Here is a 23,256-nt window from a genome sequence, read left to right as displayed (position 1 = left end):
CCCCGGCGATGAGAAGATGATTCAAGTTCCAGCTTTTCTGACTCTATTGACTGTGTGGCCTCAGGCAAGTTAATGGACTTCTCTGTGCTAGTTTCCTTATATGTAAGGTGAAGTTATAACAGACTTACTTCCTGGGACAGTCTCTGCTACACAGCCAACGCTCAACACACGCTAGCTGCTATTATGATGCTTATGGCTGTGTCTGTTAACTGACTATGGACAGAGGACCTGTATTTCCCATTGGGAAGTGTTGGAACATGTGATAAAGGAATTGGGTGGATGGTAGGGTTTCCCAGGCAGAAACGGATGACTCATGCAGCTTGGGGTTCCTCATTCTGGGCATTCCAACCATCCTCCTAATTACCCTACAGGGCTGATTCTGGCCTGACCTGCAGGTCTGTGACTTTTCCAGGTTTTAAGATAGATCAATCAAAGCTAGGGCCTGTCTGAGTCCAAAGTTCGAGGTCTCAACACTCTGCTCTTAGCCCTCCCTCCCTCCTTCTGTCCTTCCCTCTTTCCTCTTTTTTTTTTTTTTTTTGTTGTTGTTGGTGAGACCTGAGTCTCACTATGTAGCCCAGTCTGGCCTGAAACTCACAGAAATCCACCTGCCTCTGCCTCCCAAGTCCCAGAATTAAAGGAGTGTGCCACTATGCCCAGAACCACATTTTTTTTTTTTTTTTTATGTTTTTTGAGACAGGGTTTCTCTGTAATTTTGTGCCTTTCCTGGAACTCACTTTGTAGACCAGTCTGGCCTCGAACTCACAGTGATCCACCTGGCTCTGCCTCCCGAGTGCTGGGATTAAAGGCGTGCGCCACCACCGCCCGGCCACATTTTTTCTTAATGGCAAGTCCTTGTGGAGACCTGTCTTCCCCATTTCTCTCCTGGACTCCAGGGAAGATGCATCTGTCATCCATCCACATAGCTGCCCAGGCTGACAGGCTGACCCACCGAGGCTGTTCTATAAACCACGGCCTCCAGGATCCTAGCCCAGGTTTGCTGGACCGGGATTTGTAAAGAGAGACCCCAGTGGGGCAGGGGGGGGGGAGGTGCAAGCAAAGAAATGTGTTCAAGGCTGAGACAGAGCTCCCCAGGGATGTCTGGTAACCAGCCAGGCCTGGGGACCACCACAAACTCTGGCCCGTCTTTTGACAAAGATAGAAACTGAGGCACTGAAAGAGAGCGCCTGACTTGTCTGACATCAAATGTGAGGACGAAGCTGAGCTGGATCCCAGGTCTCGCGATCTTCATTGTAGCTGTTCTGCACATCACCCATCCCTCCTCCAAGAACATGGTAGTGGCCACGAGGGAGATGGAAATGACAGGCTTCCATGGAAAGATCAGAGAACAAGAAAATCATACCGCCTTGGCTTTGAAATAGACCCAACTCTGCATGGGAGCTACCTAGGTGGGATGGAATCACTGAGGAATGTCACGGCCAGTCCTTGCTCTCTCCACAGTGAGCAGACTTTCAGGACTCCCACACGGGTGTATCCAGCCTCACCGATTGGATGGAATTAAAATGAAACCAGCCCTTTCATTCTCTTCCTATGTCTCTCCCTGGCACCTGCCTTGGCCTACAGGGTGACAGGGTCATCAGGAGTGTGTTAAAGCAGAGAGAGGGCACTGGCTGAGAAGCCAAGACGCCAGTGAGGTGGTTTAGAACATGCTACCATATAACCCCATGCCTCAGTTTCCTTGTCTCCAAAGAGGAGACGGAAATGCTGCTGGCGGCCACCTGCTGAAAGCGAGCCATTGTATGTTAGTCACTGGTCCAAGCTTGATGTGGCCGAGTTCATTTGCTCCTCCTAACGGCCAGGAGGCAGGTATTACTGTCACCCCACTTTACAAATGAGGAAAAATGTGTGTCCTTTTAGTGCCGATGAGACAATTGCCTGGGAAAACACACGCGAAGGACTCGGCACAGCACTAGGGCAGAATGAAAGCTCAACACTCGTGACTTGTCGAGATTCTTATCATCACTCAGAGCTAAAAATAAGTCGTGGTTCTTCCTAGCAGTGTGCTACATGATCTCAAGTATGTCACTTCCCACCATTTGGCTCCATTTCCCATAAAATCAGAGTGTTCGATGATCTCTAAGTCTCCTTCAGCCCAGGGTGTTATCAGTCTCGACTGTGAGGGTTATCTTAAAAAAAAGTATTTATTTAATTTCATGTGCATGTGTGTGCACCCGAGAATATGTACAGGCACCACATATATGCATGTGGAAGGTCAGAAGAGGAGCAGGATGCCCTGGATCTGCCATGTGGCTACTAGGAACTGAACTTGAGTCCTCTGCAAGAGCAGTAAGCGCTCCTAACCACTGAGCCATCTCTCCAGCCCCTGTGATGGTTCTCTGTTAATTGTCAACTCGACACAACCTAGAGTCACCTGGGAAGAGAGTCTGAGTGAAGGAGTGTCTAGATCTGGTTGGCCCAAGGGCATGTCTGTGAAGACCTTCTTACGCTCACTGATGTGGGAAGAACTGCCCACTGTGGGTGGCACCATTCCCTAGATTTGGGTCCTGGGGAAAGGGAGATAGCGAGCTGAGCACTAGCATGCATGCATCCTTTGCTTTCTGATCTTGATTATGGATGTCATGTGACCAGCTCCCTCAAGCTCCTGCTATGAGGGTCTGTGACTTGGAATTATGAGCTTCTCCCTGCAGTTGCTTCTATCACAGTGAAAGGAAATGAAACTAAGAAACCAACTAATTCAGAAAAAACAACAAGCTTTAAAAACGATTCCAGTCTTTATATGTTTAGGAACACCGAAATCTGATGCTAAAACCTTTTACCTATTCATAGGAAACAATCTGAAACACACCCAAGGAAATAATCTGAGATGAGCACCAGGGTTGGCACTCAGTCATGTTCACAGTTCATCTCATCCCATATTCTAAACACCCTGAGTGCCCACCAACAGGGAAGCCGTCATGCAAATTCCCATATAGCAGCTCAACAGGTGACTAGCAGACATTCTGGCAGCATGCTTTGCGGGGAAGTATTCCACCATCAGTGCCATGAGGAAGTAGTCCACCAAGAAGGGGAACCGAAACAACCAAGATCCAAAACCTTCTAAACAATGTGGCACCAGGTCTTAAAATACTAGAAAAAAACAAGGTAGACTAAGACGTGAACAGAGAGGCTCTCCAACTAAAACCCAAATCTTCTAGACTGGAGAGATGGCTCAGTGGCTAAGAGTACGCACTACTCTTACAGAGGACCTGGGGTCATTTCCCAGAACCCATATGCTGGCTCACAACCATCCATAACTCCAGATCCAGAGGAAACACTGCTTTCGACTTCCTCGGGCATGGTGTACAGACATATATACATATACATAAAATAAAACAAATATTAAAAAAAATAAACAAGCTGGGCGGTGGTGGCACATGCCTTTAATCCCAGCACTTGGGAGGCAGAGCCAGGCGGATCTCTGTGAGTTCGAGGCCAGCCTGGTCTATGGAGCGAGATCCAGGACAGGAACCAAAACAATACAGAGAAACCCTGTCTCGAAAAAAAACAAAAAACAAAACAAAAAAATAAATAAAAAATAAACAAACCTCAAATCTCCTAACTGGAAGTGTATCCTTTTAAATTCTGCATTTAAGATATGTCTCCACCTATTTTTTTCAACATTTGTATTTATTTTATTAATGTTATTTCAGTGTGTGTGTGTGTGTGTGTGTGTGTGTGTGTGTGTGTGTGTGTGTGTGTGTGCAGGTGCATGGGCGTGTGGAGGTCAGAGGTCAACCTCCAGAGTTCTCATCGCTTGTTCTCCATCTCATTTATTGAAGCCAGGTTTTTTGCTTGAACTCAGAGCTGGCTGACCTGACCAGTCTAGCTAGCCAGCTTGCTCCAGGGATTCCCCTGTCTCTGCCTCCTGTGTCCTGGGATTATAGGCGGCCTACCAAAATTGCTTGGCATTTACATGAGTGTTCTGGATCCAAACTCTGGCCCTCACCCTTGTCCAGTACCTCACTCTCCTGCCTGAGCCATCTCCCCAGCCCTGTTTTTATCTGTTTGAATGAGCATTTCTTTTCTTTGGATTCCAGGTTGTACTGTATGTGTGGAGGACCTGCCTGACTCAGCTGGCGATTGGCATACAGACGCGGGACACACCTGTGAGGCCATCCAGCTCCTATGTCCCTCTTGTCAGAAACCCACAAAATTCCCAAAGGAAAGTGAAGCGCTTGCCTTGTAGGAGAAGGAGCCCTCGCTGCTACTCAGGCTCATGGAGCTGCTGGTCGGTGGGAGCTGCTGCAGCTGCAGACCTGCGCTGTGGGCCCCGTCCATGGCTGTCTAGTGGCACATCTTGCCTGGCCGGGCGCTGGGGCTGCTGCTAGGCAGGGTGCAGATTGGAAGCCATCTCTCCCAGGGTCCACCTCCTTCCAGCAGCCTCCCAGGTCTCTTCCTCAGCAAAATGCGTTCTCTGGGCTCTTTTGCTTGATTCACAGCCTTCTCTTCAGGTTCCCCAAGAAAGGGGCAGCTCGTGTGTCTCTCCCAAGCAGAAGGGCGAGGGCGTGTCTTCTGACTCTGGCCAAGCTCTGGGTGGTGGAGAAGGACATGAAAAATTCATGCACATGAGACATAGCACCCAACTGCATTGCTTGAGAATGCTTTTCACGCAAAGCATGACTGGCCACCCAAAGGGGACCCTGAAGGCATGATTATCGGGCCTCTGACCTTCTGAATAAAGAGATATTCCTTGAAAAGCTTTATCCCTGGCCCTTAGACATCCCATTTCTTCTCCTCCTCCAGGACAAGATAAAAAAAACCACCTACATCCACTTCTCCAGGTCTCCAAAATCAATAAATAGATCCTATGAGCAGCATCAAAGAGGAGCCATCATTGGGTGTGGCAGCACATGCTTGCAATCCCAGCACTCAGGGGAGGCTGAGGCTGAGGCAGGAAGAACTATGGGATAGCCTGGGCTATATAATGAGGTCTTGTCTTAGAGCAAACCAAATGAACAGTAACAACAATAAGACTCAAACCAAATCAAACACCAAATCATGGGGTTTTCAACTTAGGAAGGAAAGAATGTGAAGAAAATCCTGGCATGGAGGGAGGGGGAGGGACACTGAACTGGGAGGTGGGACCAGATGTCCATGTCAGTTTGGCTGTGGGTGACTCAGCGTCTTATCTGTAAAGTGTGGATAGTCATGTGGCTTCAAGTAGGATGACAATCACCTTGTTAATGTCATTGGACTGGTGTTTTCAGTGTTTCTCAAACTTCTCCCAAACATAGAAAAGGAAATGTGTACCAAGAACTCATGGTCAAAATCCTACCACCATAGCCAAAGGTTCTGTGAAGTCTTCTTATGCTTAGAGAAAAAAAAAAAAATGAACATACAAACAAAATAACCCCTCCCCAAAGCACCAAACAAAATCCTTACGGATTTAGATTCTGTTGTATAATCTGTTTATTATGTTCTCTGTTGTAATCATTTATTATCGTCGTGGATGTGTGTGTATGAGTGCCATCATGTGCCTGTGGAGGTTGTGGGAGTCGGTTCTCTCCTCCCACAGTGGGTTTCAGGGATTGAACACAGGCTGTGTTTGACGAGTGCTTTCACCGCTGACCCACCTCACTGGCTCTGAACTGCTTTTGATCTGGCATGTGCTACCTTGGGTACCCTTGACCTGGTTACTCAACTTAGTCAGTTTCCTTAGCCATAAAATATGGCTCATGTTGTTTCTATCCCACAGGCTGCAGTAAGAATCTGATGGAATGTGGCATGTAAAGGTGACATCGTAGATGGCCGGCAGGTGCCAACTGCCACAAGCATTACTTTATTTAGTTCTTATTTTCTAACACTCTTTATTGTGTGTATGGGCATGCACGCATGCATGCATGACATAGCACACACGTGGAAGTCAGAAGACAACTTTGTGGAGTCCGTTCTTCCCACCCTACATGTTGGTCCTGGGGACTGAACTCAACTCATCAAGCTTAGCAGCAAGTGCCCTGACCCACTAAGCCAGTAAGGCCCATTCCCCAATTTAATCCTGTAGTTTATTCATATATATACACGTTCCTATCTCCCAAGTGTGCACCTGAGAAAGAGTCGAGGGCTCAGCATGTGCTAAACAGTCTCTGCCAAGGCCCAAGCTTCAAAACACTGTGTATCCCGTAGTTTCTAGTTCCTTCTGCCCCATGTTCCGTGCCTAGGAATGTCAATGGCGTGCACTCACGTCACAAGACAGACATCATGCCAGCACCTACAAGATGCCAAATGCAGGTTTAGTACAAGGCAGCCATAAAGACCTGTACCTTGTCAAAGGGCCGATAGTTAAATCATTGCTGCTGCTCCCATTTGAGACAGTATTCCTGCCCAAGACACGGCCATCAGGGAACTCGTTGACTCTGTTTCTTACCTGTAAAGCCCAATGAATATAGGATTGCCCAATGTCTGTGAAGGCATAATTACTTGTCACTAGATTGCATGTGTGCAAAAGCAATGCTATGTCTCTATCTCTGTCTTGGCATCATTAATGTGAGGGTGGTCTAGGGCTCCTTCTACCTGGGAGAGACCTAGAGCTGTATCCAGTCTGGAGTTGAAGGGGCCCTGGATTGAAGGCACCAGTCAGGTCCCCTGCTTCCTCTGGAGACCTAGCTCAGAGCCTGGCAAGGTGACTTGCATATATACCCACTCCTGACTAAATGTAGAGCCCCTGATATACTGCAGTTAAAAAAAAAAAAAAGACAAAACAAAACAAAAAAAGCCTTATTCAGGACGCATGACCACAAACAGATACCCGGCCCCACCCACAGGATGTCAGACAAAGCAAACAGGCCTTGGGGACCAGCTAGGAAGAACAGCAGGAATTCAGGCCTTCTAACCTTCTTCAGGCCAGCTGGTTCTCTCTCTCTCTCCCTCCTGCCCGTGTGTGTGTATGTGTGTGTGTGTGTGTGTGTGTGTGTGTGTGTGTGTGTGTGTTCACTGGCTTTTAAACAGCAGCTTCAGCAGCTTTCCCTCTCCACCTGCAGAACCCGCAGGGCTCCGAATGCACACAGAGAGGAGGGTCCTTCCTGGGCTAGCACAGAGTCACCCCAAAAGCCTCCGTGGACTCTGCAAGTTGCACCCCCTTATAAGGCTCACATTTTGGCCTGCTGTTTGGTGTTGGTTTCAAAGCACTTTTCCAGGACTGACATATGTCCAAGGGGCACACAGCCAACTCGGTGTTGACAGTCACAGCTCATGGTCATTGACCCAAGAAAGGAAAGAGAAGTCACCAAGTGCCTGCTTCCACTCCAATCCCCCGGCCTCATCAATGAATCACTCCTTAATCCCACCGAGCAAGTTTTCCAGAGAGAAAAACAGAGCCTCACGGGCATGAAAAATAGTCAGTTTAGAAATTAGCTGTAACTGAAAACAAGGGTGTGTGTGTGTGTGTGTGTGTGTGTGTGTGTGTGTGTGTGTGTGTGTGTGTGTGTGTGTGTGCAGGGAGGTCTTGTCAACACCTGACGATTTAGTTTGACTAGAGAATATCGGTTTCATGCCAAGCTTTCCCTTCCCGAGGCTTTTGAGCACCGAAGGGTGGCATTCTCGGGTCCTTTCCCATTGAGCTGGACATTCGAGCGCCCGAGAGACACACCTCTGTTCCAAGCACACGGCTCCGTCCATCCATCTGTGAGCTGCACCGGCTATTTCCAGCATGCTGGAGCCGGCAGTGCCTTCCACTTCCTCGTCTGGTAACGCCCAGAATCACCTTCATTAAGGCAAACCCGTGCCCACTCTCCTTGCAAATATGGAAGAAAAAAAAAATCGGAGGCAACAGGACCCAAGCCAACAAGGCTGGCCACAGCAAGGGAGATCGAATTTATATACTAGGGGGTTGTCAGATAGCTAAAAATGCGCTGCTTTTCCTAAAACATCAAGCCTGAATTTAAGTTCCCCTTCCCTCAGTCTTGACCACGACTCACCCGCGGCGTTGCTTCTAGATCCACCTATCCCAGGTTCCGGAGAAGCGACCGGGACACTCCGTGCCACCCCGAGGTACAGCCTCCTGGATCCCTTCCCAGCTCCGAGTTGCCAGGGGGCTGCTGTCAGTGTTTTGCTTTCAAAGGTCGAGACTTGATTTGTCACCCTGTCTGCCAGTCCCAAGCTGGCCGAGCTTCTGCGCAGGCGAGTGGCTGTCGGGAGGGGATGGGCGGGATATCCTGAGAAAATTGGCTGCGCCGCCAAGCTCGCTTGAAGCGTAGGGCCGAGACCTGGCGCTCACCTGGAGGAGTCCCCTCTAGTGGCCAAGGGAAGAAGTCCCGACTGCTTTGGTTCCCGGGCTGTGGCAGCTCACCTCCACCTGCCGGACAGGTGGGATGGGCTTGAGCAGTCCGCCGGGTGTCCCCGCAACCTGCGCTAACAACCACAATCCCGGGAGGTGTCCCTGCTGCTTCCCACCAGGTAGTGAGTCCCTCAACATCGACAGCCAGCAGAGCCTTTACGTGTCTCGGGGACCATGCGTACCCCTTCTTCCCTGCGCCTGCGTCCCACCTGTTGGCTGTATTGTATCCGTAATCTCCCAGCACGCCTGCTGCTCAGCAGTCCCAGAGGGCTGTCAATCATCCTAGCCCTACTCTGCGGTTTCCCAGGGGTCCAGCTGTGACCCTGAACCTGCTCGCGGAGCTTCCAGCGCGCACATTTTTTTTCTGCACACGCTATTCGGTTCAGAGCAACCTCTGGGGGAGAGTTTTACGAGGAAATGACATTGGAGCGACCTCGACCATGGGAAGGGGCTCAGGTGTGGGGCCAGTAGAGCTGAGAGGGAGCACTTAAGAGAGGCTGGAGCTGCCATATTGTATTATGGGAGATGCCTAAAGACCAGCTGGGCTGGTGCAAGATTTTTTTTCTTGAGGCGTGGGTGGCAGGAGCTGTGATCAGGGGAACGCGCCGAAGACAGTTTATAATAAAAGGCGTATCCCATAAATTTAAAGGGGCCACCGGTGAGTCCAAGCCGGGCTGCGAAGGCGCACTGTGGCGGCGGTGAAACGGGTAAGGGGCTCTTGGAAAACTGCACGGTTGCCCTTGAGGACTGTGTCATCAACCCTTTCTCACACTCAGGGCGTGGATGGATACAAATACTCAGGTCTATTCCTTGGGGAGGATTTTCTGAGTGAGCAAAATTCCTAAGCCTTTGGTTCTGAGAATTTTAAGGAGTCATCAGAACAACAGCAACAGCCACAAAACCCCAAACTCAGAAACAAAACCCCTAAATAGTTCTCTGCCTCAGGTCCTGGCATAATCAACCCAAACCCTAAAATTCTGGTAGCTTCTCTGCTGATTTTGAAACGGCTCTAACGATTGGCCAACAGCTTTTCACGTTAGAGAAACAGAGGGCATCATTGGCTAGAGTTAGCCATCCGCCTGCCACCGGACCCTGGAATGTTAGGCCAGTGGTTGCCATAGCGACTGAACGGCGAGAGGCTAGACTGACTAGGTAGGAGCCAGCTCCTGTTGGAGGGGCCGGTCCTTGAGGTCGTGAGGAGGACTCAGCGCACTCCATGGGACACCCACTGAGACCTCCGGACTCTGGGTGCGTGCGGAATCTCTGTGACCAACTGGGTGGTGCCTCCAGAGCCAGAGGGTGCCACTTGGGGTGGGGGTGGGGGTCAGTGTATGCCTCAGTGTACCCATCTGAAAAGTGCTGCCAACTATGGTTCGCCTTCCCTTCAGACCCCATGAGTGGTCTGGACATCTGACTCCCCCGTTTCAGTCTTTGAGCGGCACCGGTTCTGGGCTGCACACGGGTAGACCACCAGCAGTTCTGATAGAACCTCTCTGGTACATTGGGTCTTTCTCAGCAAGTCTCCCTTAATCGGGGGCCCCATTTTACCCATCTGTGAAATGAAAGGGTGAGACTGGAATCTTGGGCCACTCGCCAGCTGCTGTAGTTTGATCTAGGCCTCCGACACACTCTCTAATACCTAATGGTCTCCCACTTCCCTCAGGAAGGATGTTTTAGGTTGGAGGAAATCAGTGTAGATTCTAGGCCATTGACCACCCATCACGTGCAGGAGGCTCACCTGGGCAGCATCCTGTCCAGAGTCAGGCCCAACCTATTCTCTACCGAGTGCCTCGGGATTCCATGGAAAACTGGAAAACAAGGTTGACAGTGTTAGCTTTGGGCGGTAGGATAGTGTATTATTTGACATTTTTGTAATTTCTTAAATTTTCTAAAAATCTGATAATTCGCATGAGAAGCAAAATTTCTTTTTTAAATCGCTTGCATTTTTTTTTTTTTTTTTTTAAAGACACTTCTCACTCTGTAGCCCTGACTAGCCGGGAATGCGCTATGGAGGACTGGTCTCAGACTCACAGAGTTCCAGTCACCTCTGCCTCCTGAGAGCTGGCATTAACTAACTAATCCACCACACTAGACTTCCACAATGATTTTTGTTGCCGGTTTTTAAACTAACTTTTGTTTACTTTAAGTCTATAGATATATTGTCTACATAGGTGTCTGTGCACCATGTACATGCCTGTGCCAGAAGAGGGCATCGGATCTCTTGGACTGGAGTTACATATGGTTGTGGGTCTCCATATGAATGCTTGGAATCGAACTTAGGTCCTTTGGGGGGGAAAAAAAACAACCACTGGGCCATCTCTCCTGCACTGTCATTTTGATTTTTGAGATAGGGTCTTAACATATAGCCCAAGCTGGCCTCGAACTCAGTGTGTAGACCAGGCAAACCTTGAACTTCTGATTCTTTTGCCTCTTCTTCTTCTTCTTCTTCTTCTTCTTCTTCTTCTTCTTCTTCTTCTTCTTCTTCTTCTTCTTCTTCTTCTTCTTCTTCTTCCCGAGACAGTGTTTCTCTGTGTAGTTTTGGTGCCTGTCCTGGATCTTGCGCTGTCTGGATCTCAACTAGGCTGGCCTCGAACTCACAGAGATCCGCCTGGCTCTGCCTCCCGAGTGCACCACCACCGCCCAGCTTGCCTCTACTTCTTGAGTGCGTGGATTACAATATGTGCTGCTGCTGCTGCTGCTGCTGCTGCTGATGATGATGATGATGATCACCCCAGGACTTTGTGCTTGTTGGACCATATTCTACCAAAGGAGCCACATCCCCAGCATTCTCAAACTACTTCTGTATTACAGCAGGGCTGCAAAGAGTTCTTACTAAAATAGCAAGGTCACACTGCAGTGTGAGAAGTGAATCCTGAGTGCTTTCAGAGACACTAAAAGATGTTCTAGGGTCATTATTGATCGTTGTCCTGAAATATCTTAATGTCTTAAAGCTGTTGTTAAAATCTTCCGTTATCCAAAAAGGCTACAAATTGCAGCTGTGAAGGTGAATTCAGCAAGGAGCACACGCTGAGGAAGAAAGGTCTAGACAGACCTTTGTTTACTTAGTGCTCCATTCCTAGATGATGTGAGTTCCTTCTGGGGAAAGGGTAGAGTGAATCCTGAGTCTGCCCATGAAAAATTAACTGCTTTAGGGATGAAAGTGTTTGTGCCATTGACAACTAAAACAAAACAAAACAGCCCCAGCCACACAGATTAGAAAACTCTTGACTGTCAGGCAGCAGGTGGCATGATGATGCAGTCCCCGAGGGATGCTCCCTTCACGTAGTGAGGGAGGAGTTTCCGGAGTGCCCCACAGGCTGGACGGGAAGGGAAGCCGACTCTAGCTTTCTGAGTTGAGGTGTATTAGAGATTGCACCTTGGATGGCCACACAGCCTGTTTGTTGAGAGCTTGGTCCCTGGTCTTTGGTGGTATTGGTGTGGGGGGTGGTGAACCTTTATTTGGTGGCATTGGGGTGGGGGTGGTGGATCTTTATTTGGTGGTATTGGAGTGGGGGGTGGTGGACCTTTATTTGGTGGTATTGGGGTGGGGGTGGTGAACTTTTATTTGGTGGTATTGGGGTGGGGGTGGTGGACCTTTATTTGGTGGTATTGGAGTGGGGGGGGTGGACCTTTATTTGGTGGTATTGGGGTGGGGGTGGTGGATCTTTATTTGGTGGCATTTGGGTGGGGGTGGTGGATCTTTATTTGGTGGCATTGGGGATTGTGAACCTTTAGAAGGCGGGTCCTAGAGGAAGGAAGTTGTCACTGGGCAGGTAATCTGGAAGGAGATATTGGGACCTGGTCCTTTCCTGTTCCTTTTTTTTTTCTCCTTCCTGGATGCTATGCAATGAAGAGACCCCTTCCACTATGTTGTGTTCCTGATGTCATGTACGGTGCTGACACAGTCCCTGAGCACCAGGACCAGTGGCTGGGGACCGAAACCCTTGAAGCTGTGAGCCAATGCAAGTCTTTGGTATTTTGTGCCAGTGATAGGAGGCCACCAACATAAGGACATGGAGGTCAGAGTTTAGAAAAGCCGAAGAACCCAGAATATGGGTTCTCCTCTAAAATACCAGAGGAGAAAGTTGCATAGAAAAACCGTTGGCAACCTGAAGAGATCTCTTTGAGTCTTGGCTGAAGAACGACCTCCCCAAGCTTGAGAAGTGTCCAACAAGGTAGCAGGAGGCAGGCCATTTCCTGTGGTCACATAACTGATTATATTCATGTTCCCATAAGCCAGAATGGAGGGACAATGTCAGATAAGGGATGGGCAGACTCTACGGAAGTGTCATGCCTAGTGACTGAGGGTGTGGTTCAGTTGGCAGAGTCTTGCCTAGCATGCATGTATGAATCCCTGAATTTGATTCCCAGTACCACATACAGGGGCATGGATGGTGGTGTATGCCTGCAATCCATCAGTCAGTAGAGAGAGTGGCAGAAGGATCAGAAGTTCAAGGTCATCCTTTGCTGTATAGTGAAATTGCCAGCCCGGGCTATAAGAGACACTGTTAAAAGGAAAAAAAAAAAAAGTATCACACCTTACTAGTGAAGATAAACTTATTCCAGAATAAAAGTTTTTCTGAATCTTTCAAAGTTTGAAAACTTGCAAGGGTCAAATGAATCTTCAAGTTACTAAAAATAAAGCCAGGAGCCTGAACAGATGAGCACTGGCTGCTCTTCCAGAGGTCCTGAATTCAATTCCCAGCAACCACATGGTGGCTCACAACCATCTGTAATAGGATCTGATGCCTTCTTCTGGCATGCAGGTGTACATGCAGAGCACTCATACATAAAATATAAATAAATTTTAAAAAGGAGTCAGGAATACCTTTGAATGTGAAAGAATGGCATTTTCATACAATCTAGACCCAGTACAAAGATCCAGGACAATGTGACCCCAAGCAGGGGAGCAGTGTGCCAGCCATGACACACGTGACAGAATCAGCAGAAAAGGGCCTCCACAGAAGTGTTGCAGGAGCTGAGGGAGAGCACGGTCATCCCGAGGCTGGACAGGAAGGTCTTTTTAAAAACAGAAAGAGAGGAAAAGATGCTGCCTAGGGGTGCAGGGACGGGTTAGTTTTCTCTGCTGGTTAAAGAATTAAAAGGCAGTAGAGAAGTGTTATCCAGGATCTTGGGGAGTCCCACCAGATCCCCATACATATGATAGCTGGGTAATCAGGGCTTCTTCTTGGGGGTCTCAGTTTCATTAAGAATTTAAGAATGAACATAACTGCCGGGCGGTGGTGGCACACGCCTTTAATCCCAGCACTCGGAGGCCGAGGCAGGCGGATCTCTGTGAGTTCGAGGCCAGCCTGGTCTACAGAGTGAGTTCCAGGACAGGCACCAAAGCTACACAGAGAAACCCTGTCTCGAAAAACCAAAATAAAAATAAAAAAGAATGAACACAACACAAGCTCGAGGACTAAGACCTGACTCAAACTGAAGCTTGGGACAACGTGTTAGAGTTTGAAAGGAGAAGCCCAGGTGAGCCGTAAACCTCACAGCTGCCCGGAGGGGAGGAGCAGGATGGAGGAGAGAAGCGGGGATGGAGGTCAGTGACATGGCAGGGGCAAGATCTTTAGAAAAGACTAAGGACGCTCAAAGCATTAGGGAGTTTTAAAGCACACTTGACTCTGGCCGGCATCTGAAAGAAAATGAAGAAATCGTTGCACCTAGGTGGTCAGATCCACAGAACCCCAGGGCGGCTGGTGGGGACTCCACTAGGGGAAGAGGAAACTGTCTTAAGGTACCCCCCTGTCCTAGGGGTGTCCCCTGGACAGGTCCCAGACCTTCTCACTTGATTAACCCTCAAGGAGGAGACAAAAGCCTGTCTCCACCAAGGGGCACATTCCTCCTTTACAGCTCCCACAGGTTGTCCACAAATTGTGAATCCTTGCTCTCAGGAGATGAAGACACAAGGATCCTGGGGACTCCCAGGTCAGCAAGTCAAATCAGTCAGTTCCAGGTTCAGAGTGAGACTCTGTCTGAAAAAATAAAGTGAGCTATTGAGGAAGACAGACAATGTGGATCTTCACATTCATGCATACTTATGTATACACGTGAACACACAGAGGCCATAATGTGGCATCTAGAAATGAAAAATACAATTAAAATGGAAACAATTCAGGTTGTCTGAACAGAGCTCAGAGATTAAACAAGACTGAGCTTCGAAGACAACAGGTGCTCAGCCACCTTTAGGAAAACACCAAATGATCTAACACACGTACAACTGTCATCCCGGAAAACGAGAGCAGAAAAAACTATTTGAAGAAGGAATGCAGAATGTTTTCAGAATCTGATGCAAACCATGAACCTACCGAATCAGGAAATGCAGCGAATCCCAAACATTAAAACCCTGAAGATGATCGTGCCAAGGCAGCATCAAAATCAGATCAACGAGGGGCGGAGGGGTCAGAGGGGCAGAGCACAGAACAGCAGTGGTGGTGGCGGGGGACCTCCAGGGGACATGGCATTGTTCTGATCCGCTTTCTACTGCTGTGATACAGGTCTTGTCCAAAAGCAACTTGGGGAGGAAAGGGTTCTGCTCACAGATCATCATGAAGGGAAGTCAAGGCAGGAATTCAAGGCAGGAACCTATGTGGGGTGTGGTGGTGCACACCTTTAACCCCAGCACTCAGGAGGCAGAGGCACATAGATCTGAGTTTGAGGCTAGCCTGGTCTACATAGTGAGTTCCAGGACAGCCAGAGCATAGTGAGATCCTGTCTTTAAAAAAAAGACAATACAAACAAAATAGGTGAAGGCTGTCGTAGTGACACGTTCTTGGAATCCCAGCACTGGAGAGAGAGAGACAAGAGGAACACTGCAGGTTCAAGGGCAGCCTGGGCTACATAGTGAGATATTGTCTCTAAGACAAAACAACAACAACAATTAGGTGGGTTTTGAAAAAAAGTCACAAAGCAGACTCTGTGAATTCAAGGACAACTTTGTCTACATAAGTAGTTCCAGGTCAGCCAGGACTACACAGACACCCCTGTCTCAAACAAAACAAAACGGCTCCTCAAACAACAAGAGAAGAAAAAGATACAGTGCTCACAGAGGAAAAAAGGTAAGAATTGCAGTGAACTTCTTCTCTGTGACCATGGGGGTCAGGAGATGGGGATGCAGCTCAGAGGGGGAGTGGGTGTCTAGCATGATCAAAGTCCTGAGTTCAGTGTTCAGCACCAAAACAACAGAAAAACACATTTATGGCTGGGGTTATAGCCCAGTGCAGGGCCCTGTCAATCTCCAGTGAAAAAAAGAAAAAGAGAAAAGGAACCACTTTTAAATATGCAGGCACATTTGGTTCAAAACAAAAGGCTGGGAAAAGGTACAGATATTACTAGTAATCAAAAGACAGCTGGAGGAGCTATAATAATAAGAAATGGACAGAACAGGAATATTCCCAGGGATAAAGAGAGGTATTTCAAAAGTACATACAGATCATGTGTGTGCAGGTAGTTGTTAACAGTGCTTCTCCATACACGGAATACACGGAATGAGAACGCGGAACACAGAGATGTGTGGACAGGGATGTGGTACAGGGACCATCAGCACATCCCTGGGTACTGACAGGGTAAATGGGAAATCGGGACAGAAAAGGCTTGAACACCAAGGTCGAGCAGTTTGACCAGGTTGACACTTGTGCAAAATACTGTCCAGCAATATAGAAAAAGGAGAAATCCACAAGAAGAAATCTGGGAGGTCCCCAACTGCTTGGAGGTTAAAAAGCAGACCTCTGCATTAAAAAAACAAAAATAAACAAACAAAAAAAACTGAAAGGAAAAGAACAATGTAACACATTAAAATATGTGATGCCATTAAGACTGCCTCTGTGGACATATTTAAGATAGTAAATATTACTTTACTAAGTGGAAAGAGAGATCTGCGTTTAGTGGTAGAAACTTTCTTCTAAGAGTTTAAAAAAAAAAAAAAAAAGGCATGTGACCCAGAGGAAGAAAGGACATGGAAAAGCTGTTTGCTTTTGAAAATATGGTTGGTCATGCTTGCCAACAAAAGTCTATAAAATATAAATCACTAACATGAGCAATAAAGGAGGGACATTTCCACAGATATTAAAAGGACAATTTGGCCAGTTATGAGAGTGCACACCTTTAAACCCAGCACTTGGGCACAGGCAGGTTGGTCTATATAGCAAAGTGACAAGGATAATCAAAGACCATTACCAACAATTTTATGCAAATGAACCTCCTGAAGAGGAAATGGAAGAATTTCCTTGAAATGTGCTTATTACCAAAGTTCCCTCAAGAAGAAACAGACTAGCCAGGAAGTGGCAGCACACTTTTTTTATCCCAGCACTCAGGAAGCAGAGGCGGGTAGATCTCTGATCAAGACCAGCCTGGTCTACAGAGCTGACTACGCAGAGAAATGCTGTCTCAAAAAACCAACCAACCAACCAAACAAACAAACAAACAAAAACAAAGCCAGAAACAGACAAGAGCCCTGTGTCTATTAAGCAAAAGGACTGTGTCACTGAAAACCTTGCCTCAAGGAAACATCAGGCCTTGACTCCATTTGTGAATGCAAAGAAGAAATATCAATCCAAATATTTGGGGAGGAAATAATGCCAATACCAGGAAATGAAAAGAGAACTAGGGTGGGCAAGATGGCAGGGAAAGACGCTTGCTGCCAAGCCTGATGACCCGAGTTCAATCCCAGGGATCCACACGGGGAAAGGAGAGAATGGACTCCCTCAAATCGTCCTTTGACCTCCAATGTGCATGCACAGACACACAAATAAATGTAATGTTAAAAAAAAGGAGGAAGAAATAAACACTTTTAAATTCATTTTGTGAAGCAAGAGTCAAAGACATTCTAAAAACAGAAGAAAGCTAGCATCTAATAACCATGTGTGTAGGCGAGGACGTCTACATCACGACCAAGTAGCAGTAATTCCAGACATTCGAGCCTGGTGCAGTGGCGCACACCATTAATCCCAGCACTCAGGAGGCAGAGGCAGGCAGATCTCAGTGAGTTCGAGATCAGCCTGGTCCACAGAGTGAGTTCCATACAGCCAATGCTACACAGAGATCTGCCTCGAAAAACCAACCAATCAAACAACAACAACAGAAACTTCGTAGAGCCAAATGTGCTGGCAACACATCTTCATTCCCGGCACTCAGGAAGCTGAGGTAGGAGGATTGCAAGTTCTAGGTCAGCATGGGCTATTAATATATAAAGAGACCTTGTCTCAAAAATCAACCAAACAAGTGAAAAACCAAAAACAAACAAAAAATGTCTAACTAACATCCTAATTAATGTAGAAAGGCCGTGTGCATACCTACTCAAGCTGGTATTAAGATAAATACCTGTTATCATCAGCTCCATCCAGGTGGCTTGGGTGCCCTGTGCAATGCAATGTTATAAGGGAAAAAGTAACGGCCAGACAGATAGAAACGGAGGAAATAAACCCCTTCTTTATGTACAGATGCATGTATGTATTAAAATTTCTAATCTGCAGAGAAGCTTTTATTACTGAAAAATGAGGCTAAGTTGGAGGACACAAGATCAATACATAAAAATCCCCAGAAATAGAGAATTGGAAGTGGACATTTTGGGGGACTGGGGAATGCAGCTCATTGGCATCATACAACCCCCCAGCATCATAAAACAAAAGGCAGTTTGTTTTTTTTTTTTTTGGAGACAGGGTCTCATGTCAAGACTTTTGCAAAATTCCATTTTCAAGACATAAAATATGAGCAGCAGGCGAAACTCTGAGCTCAAGGCCAGCCTGGTCTACAGAGCAAGTTCCAGAACAACCAGGCCTACACAAAAAATCCTGTCTCGAAAAAACAAACAATAGCAAAACAAAAAGAAAGAAAGAAAGAAAAGAAATACGAAACCCCTAGGGTTCCATGTAAGAAAATCTGTGTTGGAATGGGGAGCGGGGCTCATGAGGCAAAGCTGCCTGGGGGCCTGAGTCTGGATCCTCAGGACCCATGAAAAGCAGGACACAGCAAACAAGGCAGACGGTGGGGACTAACGCCCAAGGTTGTTCTCTGACCTTCCCATGTGCACTGTGGCACATACATGCCCCCCACACACACCACACACACCACACACACACCTTGCCGCCGCCGCCGCCGCCAAAACCGCCGCCGCCACCACCGCCACAATATTGATGCACTTACAAGTACAAAATACTGCTGAGAAATGTAAAGATATCAAAATAAATGGAGAGATACACCATATTAGTGGATCAGAATCCCCAAGGATGCTAAGATATTCTCACTGAATTTTTGATGCAATGCCAATCAAAATCTAGCAAGAATTTTTTTAATGAGTAAACTTTTTAGTTTGTGTGTGTGTGTGTGTGTGTGTGTGTGTGTGTGTGTGTGTGTGTGCAGGTGCCTGTAGAGGCCAGAAAAGGGCATCTGATTCCCTGAAGCTAGAGTTCCAGGCGGTTTGAACTGCTCTATGTGTGGATTGTTGGAAAGTGAGCCTGGGTGTTTTGTAAGAGCAGTACATGCTCTAACCACTGAGCAGCCTCACCAGTCCCAGGAAGATTGTGTGGTAGCAGTTGATCTGTTGATGGTAGCATTTGTGTGGCATTGTAGAAAGGCAGTTAGTGTGACAGGAAGCTCAGGAATTGGCAGATGCCAGATCCAGAGGGAAATGACTGTAAAAGCACATGGGAACTTTTTGGGTTTTGGATAACCTTAATGTCTTAGTCTTGGTGGTATATAGCCCAATCACACACATTTTCAAAACTTAGACTCATATCTTTACCACTGAAGAATTTTATGACATGTAGATTATATCTCAGCCAAGCTAAGTTAATAATGAAAATAGCTGGGCGGTGGTGGCACACATCTTTAATCCCAGCACTCGGGAGGCAGAGCCAGGCAGATCTTTGTGAGTTCGAGGACAGCCTGGTCTACAGAGCGAGATCCAGGACAGGCACCAAAACTACACAGAGAAACCCTGTCTCGGAAAAAAAATGAAAATAATATCTAAAGCCTCAGTGGCTGTATGTAGCGGTGAGGGTGAACTTGTGTGGCCTCCTTAATTCCGTCAGTATGTGTGCTTGGAATCTGCGGTGGCACAGCATTTGGTGCATGTCAGCTTCTGCCCCACAAGATCTCTCAACCTAACCCATCATTAGCACAGAGCTGACTGTGGATAATGACCCCTGAAAATGCTGTATCTTATTTCAGGTGTTTAGAAGAATGCGAGGCTGAGGTTTTCCTCAAACGGATTGAACATGCTCCAGAGCTTCGCTAACATGGACAGCATTCTCCTGAAAGATGAAGACCCTGGCAAACAGATCAAGCATGGCGACAAAGTACAGAAAGGTGCAGTGGATTTAAATCACAGTATGCCCACTCTATGTAAGAGCACAGTCGGGAGGATTAGGAAACCCTGGGTGTTATCCACAAGGCCATCCTCCGAGAGTGTATCAGATGGATTGCCTTCAGCCCTGCTGACCCCAGAGTGTAGATGGGGAGAAACTGTAGGAAGGGATGAATGAATGGGAAGGTGGCTGTCCCTTCAACAACAAAACGATAATGAGCTATTTCCGAATGCCTGGCTGCTAGGAGCCATCCCCGCCAGTGGATGGGTCCTGCAGAGGATGTAAGGAGTCGGCGGGGAAGGAAGTGAGCCAGGCTATGGTGGTCAGGAGAATCTTGCAGCCTGACTGACTAGCAGCCAGAGTGTTTTTATTATTATTATTATTATTATTATTATTATTATTATTATTTATATAGAATTTAGTTAGCAGGGATACATTCATGATGTTCCAAAACATAGATCATACCATTTTTGATTTTGGACATGTGTTTCACTTCTTTTTGCTCATCTTTTAGGGGGATAGTATGTTCAGGACTTTCCTGGACTTTCCTATGACTCATAAGGAATTTTTTATCAACCCAATATCCTCAAATTGTACAAATATTAAAAGTGCCCCAAGTATGTAACAGGTGGAGGTGAAAACCAAAGGTGGCCTGGCAGCCATCATGGGGCTCAGCTCTGGTGGATCTTTGTCATCATTAATAAACTATGACAGAACAGAATTATTATTTCCAATCATTTCCCCTCAAGTTTTGACATCATTAATAAACAGAGTTATCACTCTTACTCATTAACCCCATAACCCAATTTTTGAGAATCTAGAGGCACATGGCAGCCTGTGCTCAGGCTGGTTGCTTTGGTTGCTTCAAGGACACTAGACCAAAACAAAAATCTTCAAACCACCCCAGGCATTTTGCCATGTCTCAAGCAGTGTGTTATTAACTCTTAGTGGTCAGAGTGCCCAGGAAAAATCCCCAGGCTAAAGCTGCTGCAGTTATTATTTAAATTCTGGCACAATGTTCACATTTATATCCTTATAGAATTTGTCTGTATATCTAATCCTGGCATTCTGTTGTTCCTTGGTTATATGACATTATAATGGCTCTACATGAGCTAACTTCTAAGAGAGGTCTTGACACCTCATACTTTTATCATCTTTCCATTCCATACTTTGCTCATCAATATGTCTCTATGTAGGGCAGAGTTGTATGCCACGTAATTGTCTGAGTGTAAGTGGGAAGAGGCTTGTAATCTGAACTGTGGACAATTCCTCTAGCCCACTGAATCTTATTGACCTTTTTGAATTTTACTTTGTTTTGAATATCTTGTTCCTGTGTAAGTACAGGGACAAATGTTTCAAGAATGTCTCATAGCCTCATGAAGAGACCTCTGACTTCTTTATGTGTCACAACCTCCAAGGCATAAGGAAGACCTTCAAGTAGATAAGGATATCTCCTTCAAAGTGGGGGCAGGGGATAGTATGTTCAGGACTTTCCTGGGTAAGCTTAGAAGCAACATTCCTGGGAGAAGGCATAAATGACTCATAAGGAATTTTTCATCAACCCAATATCCTCAAATTGTACAAATATTAAAAGTGCCCCAAGTATGTAACAGGTGGAGGTGAAAACCAAAGGTGGCCTGGCAGCCATCATGTGGCTCAGCTCTGGTGGATCTTTGTCAAGCAGCTGCTCTGGCTTTATGACTTCTGCCATTCCATTCAGACATGGCTGTGCCATCCGGCAAGAGTCACATTCTTCGGTTTTAATTGTATAACAGGTCTTGCTTGCTTTATTTCTGACAACTAAATTCTTACTGCAAGTTCTCATTCATTTAACTTTTTTTCTGGGTTTATAGTTGAAATATGTTCCTTGTAGGCAGCATCTAGTTGGGTCTTTCTTGTCCAGTCTGACAATTCCTGTCTTTTAACTGGAATGTGTAGACCACTTAACGTTTCATGTGGTTAGGAATGTGTAAGTCTGTTGATTTGTGACTTCCTTTCTGTCCTATCTGTTTATTCTCTATTGGTTCACTCTTTTCTATTGAATATTTTAATTTTTAAAACATTTATTTTATTTTATATGTTTGGGCTGCATACCATGTGAATTCAGTGTTTGAAGAGGCCAGAAGAGGGTGTTTGATCCCCTGGAACTTTAAATACAGATGGGTGTAAGCTGCCATGTGGGTGCTGGGAATTGACCCTGGGTCCTCTGGAAGAGCAGCCCATGCTCTTAACCTTTCAGCCATCTCTTCAGTCCCATTTTAATTTTTTTTTTTTTTTTGGTTTTTCGAGACAGGGTTTCTCTGTGTAGCTTTGCGCCTTTCCTGGATCTCGCGCTATAGCCCAGGCTGGCCTCGAACTCACAGAGATCCGCCTGCCTCTGCCTCCCGAGTGCTGGGATTAAAGGCGTGCGCTACCACCGCCCGGCCCATTTTAATTTTTAAAAATCACACATTTATTTTGTACGTGCATGCGACGAGGCACATGGACAAGAGAACAACTTTGGGAGTTGCTTCTCTCCTTCCACCATGGGGTTCTTGGGACCTGAACTCAGGCTTGGCAGCAAGAGCCCTTGCCCACCGAGCCATTATCTGACCCTGTATTGAACTTTTGTTTTTAATCCAAAGAGGACAGTTTTATTGGTGCTTAAAAGAAAAGCCCTAGAGCAGACAAGCAGTAAATCTCAGCAGCTGCCAGGAGGAGGACAGAGAAGAGCAGGAGAAAATGCCACACTGGCTTCATGTCATCAGGCAGCGTGTGCGTGTGCGTGTGCGGTGTGTGTGCGGTGTGTGTGTGTGTGTGTGTGTGCTGTAGAGAAAGAGTAAGGAAGTCTAAACTACTAATATAAGTATACTTTTGTTCTGGCCAGAATCCACGAGAAAGACATAGAAAAAGGAAAAGGAAAAGTGGTATCTTTCTGAGTCACAAAGGTGGGCAGACCCCCTGAACCTCATGGCCGCTAGTAAGGACTGCCTATATTGAGTTCTCTTTTGTTAACTCACTAGGATAACTGTTTGTTTGGTTGTTTATTTATTTTTTGAGACTGTGTCTCATAAGTTCCAGGCTGGCCTTGAACTCAATATGTAGCCAAGGGATGACCTTGGATTTCTAATCCTCTGGCCATCACACCTGGTATTATGTGGTGCTGGGGATGGAACCCAGGGCTTGGTGCATGCTAGGGAAATACTCTACCAGCCGAGCTCCATCTGCAGCCTGGGATGACTCCTCACAGCGTTTTCCTAGCGGCCGCACGGAGCAAACACTGGCAGCGTGGCGCTCATGCTGTCCTATTTCTGTTGTTCAGGTTTTACCGCTGCGTACCCAACTCAAGCCTCCATTCCTTATAAATACAGAATGTCAATAATCCCAGAGTCAGAAAAAAAGGGATTTAACAGCCAAGCCAGGAGATTCTATCACAAAAAGGTAAATGACATTGCCTTCAAAATTCTTTGCTTGGATTTTAGCTGCTGTGTTTCTCTGTGAACAGCAGAGGGCAGGATCACCCAAGGAGCTGCCCCATCCTCCGAGGAGGCACACTGTCAATATGGTAAGAGCCAGCCTGAAATTGATGGATTGATTGATCGATCTGCTTATTTGCTGTGTTGGGGATTCACCCCAGGACTTTGCATATACTATGTGCTTGGAAAACATAACCAG

At 46.8% G+C, this 23,256-nt stretch overlaps 2 protein-coding genes across 14 annotated transcripts in view; one reads left to right on the top strand and one right to left on the bottom strand.

Annotated features, from left to right (window-relative positions):
• The window catches only part of Nipal3 (NIPA like domain containing 3), a 42,027-nt gene extending 33,968 nt beyond the window's left edge, over nucleotides 1-8,059 (bottom strand). For 4 of the 6 annotated variants that reach the window (XR_008213542.1, XM_052715306.1, XM_052715310.1 and 1 more), the window contains exons 1-2: nucleotides 7,932-8,058; nucleotides 4,198-4,547 (exon numbers count right to left, since the gene is read on the bottom strand). Coding sequence is in view for 5 of the 6 variants with exons in the window: in XM_052715306.1 (XP_052571266.1) it covers nucleotides 4,198-4,296 (99 nt within the window). In the remaining variant the exon portion in view is untranslated. Of the gene's footprint in view, nucleotides 1-4,197; nucleotides 4,548-6,278; nucleotides 6,362-7,931 lie in introns of those variants that run through there. The other 2 variants (XM_052715308.1, XM_052715307.1) reach the window with 2 other exon arrangements.
• A 153-nt stretch (nucleotides 8,060-8,212) lies between these two features.
• The window catches only part of Stpg1 (sperm tail PG-rich repeat containing 1), a 44,664-nt gene continuing 29,620 nt past the window's right edge, over nucleotides 8,213-23,256 (top strand). For 2 of the 8 annotated variants that reach the window (XM_052715319.1, XM_052715316.1), the window contains exons 1-3: nucleotides 8,213-8,409; nucleotides 19,466-19,603; nucleotides 23,064-23,146. In XM_052715319.1, coding sequence (XP_052571279.1) covers nucleotides 19,513-19,603; nucleotides 23,064-23,146 — 174 coding nt within the window. In that variant the 5' untranslated portion in view covers nucleotides 8,213-8,409; nucleotides 19,466-19,512. The other 6 variants (XM_052715318.1, XM_052715312.1, XM_052715315.1 and 3 more) reach the window with 5 other exon arrangements.

The sequence above is a fragment of the Peromyscus californicus genome, unplaced genomic scaffold (assembly GCF_007827085.1).
Source record: "Peromyscus californicus insignis strain IS unplaced genomic scaffold, ASM782708v3 Scaffold_5__1_contigs__length_169319896, whole genome shotgun sequence".
NCBI classification, from domain to species: Eukaryota; Metazoa; Chordata; class Mammalia; order Rodentia; family Cricetidae; genus Peromyscus; species Peromyscus californicus.
The sequence above is the reverse complement of the archived record's forward strand: the minus strand, read 5'-3'. Positions and strand labels throughout refer to the sequence as shown.